Raw genomic sequence first — 4,491 nt, forward strand, 5'->3', positions numbered from 1 at the left:
GAGGCAAAGGTTTTGGCTTGGCAGGGAAATCCTCCTCCCGTGTGCATAGCAACGGTCACACCGCTATGACCACATTCCATCACACTCCTCACCAGTCTTCTCCTGTGTGTGTGTGTGTGTGTGTTGTGTGTGTGTGTGTGTGTGTGTGTGTGTGTGTGTGTGTGTGTGTGTGTGTATTAAACCCTTTAAGGTGTTTTCTGCCAACCCTCTACAGTGATCTGTGTGAATCCTGTTTTTCAGGTGGTTTATGCTCTGAGCTGTGTGCAGAGGTTTCCCAGCATCACTGCAGAGAATAAGATAAGATAGGGCAGCATCCCTTCATCATCCCCTAAGGAGGAATTTCACATTTTCATTTACCAGGCTTCTCATTTAGAACTGGGAACAGAATCACCCCACCGCTGCAGTGGTGCAGTCTTCAATGACAGGAGACGCCAAGCGTAACCCATTGATGATTTCTTGGCATTAGAAGTGCAGGTGCCTACTTGCACAAATGAGCACCTAAATGGCTGAGTGGAGCCCTTGGGGCGCATTAAGGCGGCTGTTGTATGAGAGCATGAGGTCTCATTGAGACAGGATGGAGCAGATGCAAACCGTTTTGCATGATGGCCTGGGTGAATGCTGGCTGGCAGACAGAGGCCAGAAGATAGAGTGTCTGCTCTAATAGCCAAGTTTAGATTTAGGGTGAAGGCAGGTGCATGCATTATTAAAGGTCCTATGACATGCTGCATTTTGGATGCTTTTATATAGACCTTAGTGGTCCCCTAACACCATATCCGAAATTCAAGCTTGGTGTGGAATTACAGCAACTAGAGTCAGTCCCACATTGAGCTTTCCTTAGGATGTGCCATTTCTGGATCTGGAGCTATAAGGGCTACTGAGGAGGAGGGGGGGAGGTGGAGGGTGGGGGTCTGGCCTTGACCAAGTACCACTTTGCTCGTTTGAAAGCCATAATGTCTCTCTCTCATGGGTGGGCCAAATTCTCGTGCGGGCAAAGCAGAGAAAGCCGTTTTCATTTTCCCAAAGGCAGAGCAGGATACCCAGGGCTCGGTTTACACCTATCACCATTTCCAGCCACTGGGGGACCATAGGCAGGCTGGGGATCATACTAATGTTGAAAAACCTCATAAAGTGAAATTTTCATGTCATAGGACCTCTTAACGTGCACCGTACACTTCCGTCGCTGATTACTACACTCATAAATGTTTGTATAACTTTAAAGCATTAAATCTCCAAAATTTACATTCATGCAGCACAACAATTGACAGCTTAGCATTTAATGATTCAATTAAGCCCGCACTCAAAAATATAAGATGAATTATAGCAGTTACACAACTGTTATGAAGAAATACATAAATATACTGTGCACATAGTGCCTAGAGTCGAGTGTGCATTCAAACCTTTTTCCTTGTGCATTTACTCACAGCGGTGAAGATCGCCAAAAACATTTTTTTCATACCTCGCCAACAGTCCAAGGATTTAGAATTTTTTATAGGTTGGATGTAAAGCAGTTTCTGGTGAACATGAGATCTAGGTGGTTGCCAGCTTTTTGAGTAGGTGGGGAAGGCGAGAAGGCAAAAGAAGAGAGAAGATGTAAAAAGCACTTTAAACACCATCAAGCAACAAGTTCCTTCCCGAGACTATTTTGCAGAGCCACCATTGCTGCATCCAAAGACCATTGTGATTGGTTTAAAGAAATGCAAACAACCCGGAACGTTTTTCCTCCTTTCCTAGAATCAATATGTGGTGAATCCAGACCTTATTACACTTGATGGTTTTCTCTTTATTTCTCTTTTGCTTGGTACAACAACATAATGAGGTTTATACCCAGCCCTATTATGCAAGAAATCATTTGTTATAATCTCATCGTACAAACAGAAATTTCACCCATTTGTGTTAAATTCTGTTGTTTGTTTTTGTTGTTGTGGCAAGAAACACTGATGTCCTGTCCTCAACTATCGGTGACACAGGCAAACATGGCAGCATCGCAATGTCAATTCAGCAGCTATACATACAACATAGCTATAAGTGCATTTTATACTGCAAGGTGAATTGAAATGATGGACATTTCCCGCATTTTGTCCAGCTCTGACAGTCAATCAAGCCAACAGCCATCAGTATTTGTGTACCCTTTGATGTATTCTGATTGACCCATCAGTCTGCCGTCTGACGTGCATGTCAGTCTTCTCTGGCAGAACTTGACCTGAGATGAGATGTATCAGCGGATCTTTCGCCACATTCTGCCTTTCTGTCTCCTCCTCCACTCCCTCCTTGTATCATTTCTGTCTCTGCTTGTTGTTTATGTTGTCATTTCCCGCTCCGTTGTGAACCACGGGTGTTGCCGGGCCTGGAGGAAATGACAGGTGTTTGACAGGAAGCTGCCTTAGGGATGGACAGGGCAGCCGTCTTTAACTTCGCTCTACGGCCTGTCCGGCACACACACACACACACACATACTGGGACACTGTGTAGCAACGGAGTTGAGGTTTATTTGGGAACCACTGCTCTTACAAGCATTAGACATAAAGCACATATCCACGTCCTGCTACGTCCTGTGACGTCCAGCTACGTCCTGTCCAAGGTTTCTCCTTAAAACAGAGTTTATCCTCGCCACTGTCACACTCAATGCTTGCTCTTGGGGGAATTACTGGAATTTAATAGTCAATTATAGAGTGTGGTCTAGACCTACTCTATCTGTAAAGTGTCTCGAGATAACTCTCGATACTATAAATAAAATTGAATTGAATATCTTTCCACATGCTCTGTTGTCAGCTCCTGAGCCAAGATTGAACGTTATTTTAACGAGTTTTGTTGTCTGAATACCTAGGGATAATTGTGTAGTTGTTAAATGAAAAATAGAAACTGATCACTTTCACAACTGGGACCCATCCCCTGATGAGATGCTCCACCGAAAAAAAAAATGCCCCTGTTTGTATTTCCATTATGTTTGTGTTCGGTATCATTATACTATTATGCCAAAATAGTCATACAGACATGTTAAACTAATGTTTCTTCCACCTTTATGCCTTCTCCCTCTGGCAGGTTTTGATGCTCATTAACGGCGATGCAGACGGTTTCCCGCGCCAGCGTCTGCCCTTCCTCTCCTCCATGTCCCAGCTGGGTGGTGTCGCCACAGCCTACGTCTGCCAAGACTTCACCTGCTCTCTTCCCGTCACTGACCCCCAGGAACTACGCAGGCTCCTGCTGGACGGGACCACAGACATACATTCAGAGTGACGACTGAAGAATTGACTGATATTCAACAGGAGGGCTGTAATCTTCACAGACTACACTCTTCCAATCTGCAGGCCTGGCCTAGTCTATTTCTGCTGTTTCTGTTCTAGTGAATCTGACTTTGCCATATAAGAATGCCAATGCTTAAAAAATAAATACGCTACATTGGTAGGAATAGTTACAGCACCATGAGAAGACTGGGGCTTTTGTCCTTGTTTATTCCAAACGTGTAACTCCAGCATATTCTTTATTAGGAAGACCAGCGACAGTATTACCTCAAATATCAACTCGTTTTTTTCAGCAGGCTTTCAGGGACGGTTGAAATATTGAAATTCAGGTATCTAATTGTCCTTATAAAGAAATATGCAGAGCAGCAGTGGCAGCCTACTGAAAATATGTAGCACTTGTACAAAATGTCCTGGCTTGACTGTTTGCCCAGAATTTAACTACAGACTCTTAATAGACCATGACATAAGATAACTTGGATGAATTGGACTGGCAATATTTTGCAGATGAACCAATGTGCCCTGTTGTCCTCTCCTGGCCCTGTGTTCCAGCTCCCGCATTCATGTCGCATGGATCTAATAGTGGAGACATGTGAGTGTGTATAAAAAACAAAAGAAAGGTTGGTTAGCAGGTTTGTATATCTCCATGTGCATACATTTCTAAAGCTTGGGTGCATTTCATTTGTTGCAACAACACAGCGAAGAAGCTGCTCTCTCTTCCGATCCTCCAAATACTATCTGTTCTCACTCCCGTTATCTTTGATCCAGCGTGAGGGGATTCTTCTCCCCCGCTGCTGACGCGTGTCTGATGGCTATTCTTTTGAGGTTTAGACAACATCAATACACAGCATGTATACGCACAACCCTGAATAATAAATACATTTCCCTTTATAAGCAGTGTGCATTTCATTTTTGGAATTAATGTCTTTTTTTTTGCACTAATTCTCTGGGTCACTCAAGCTGATTTAAGAGTCTGTTTTTTTATATTTTTGCTTTACAATTTTAAGAATATAAGGCAAGGCAAGGCAGCTTTGTTTGTATAGCACATTTCAGCAACAGGGCAATTCAAAGGGCTTTACACAAAATCAGTTAAAAAATAGTTTTAAAAAAAAAAACAAGAATAAAAAGTTAAATTATAAAATTAAAATAGAAAACAGATAAAACACAGAAATAAAAGTTACAATGCAGTATAATAAAATTAAACATGAAAGAAATGAACAACCATTTAGAGAAAGGCAACGTCAAAAAGAAAGGT

General features: G+C 42.6%; 1 protein-coding gene across 1 annotated transcript in view; it reads left to right on the forward strand.

The window, feature by feature from the left end:
* spata20 (spermatogenesis associated 20) overlaps positions 1 to 4,127 on the forward strand; it is a 60,444-nt gene extending 56,317 nt beyond the window's left edge. Inside the window, 1 exon segment of the mRNA XM_032502376.1 lies at positions 3,040 to 4,127. Coding sequence (XP_032358267.1) covers positions 3,040 to 3,234 — 195 coding nt within the window. The 3' untranslated portion in view covers positions 3,235 to 4,127.
* Positions 4,128 to 4,491: the final 364 nt, after the last annotated feature.

This window comes from Etheostoma spectabile, chromosome 21 (assembly GCF_008692095.1).
Source record: "Etheostoma spectabile isolate EspeVRDwgs_2016 chromosome 21, UIUC_Espe_1.0, whole genome shotgun sequence".
Lineage (NCBI taxonomy): Eukaryota > Metazoa > Chordata > Actinopteri > Perciformes > Percidae > Etheostoma > Etheostoma spectabile.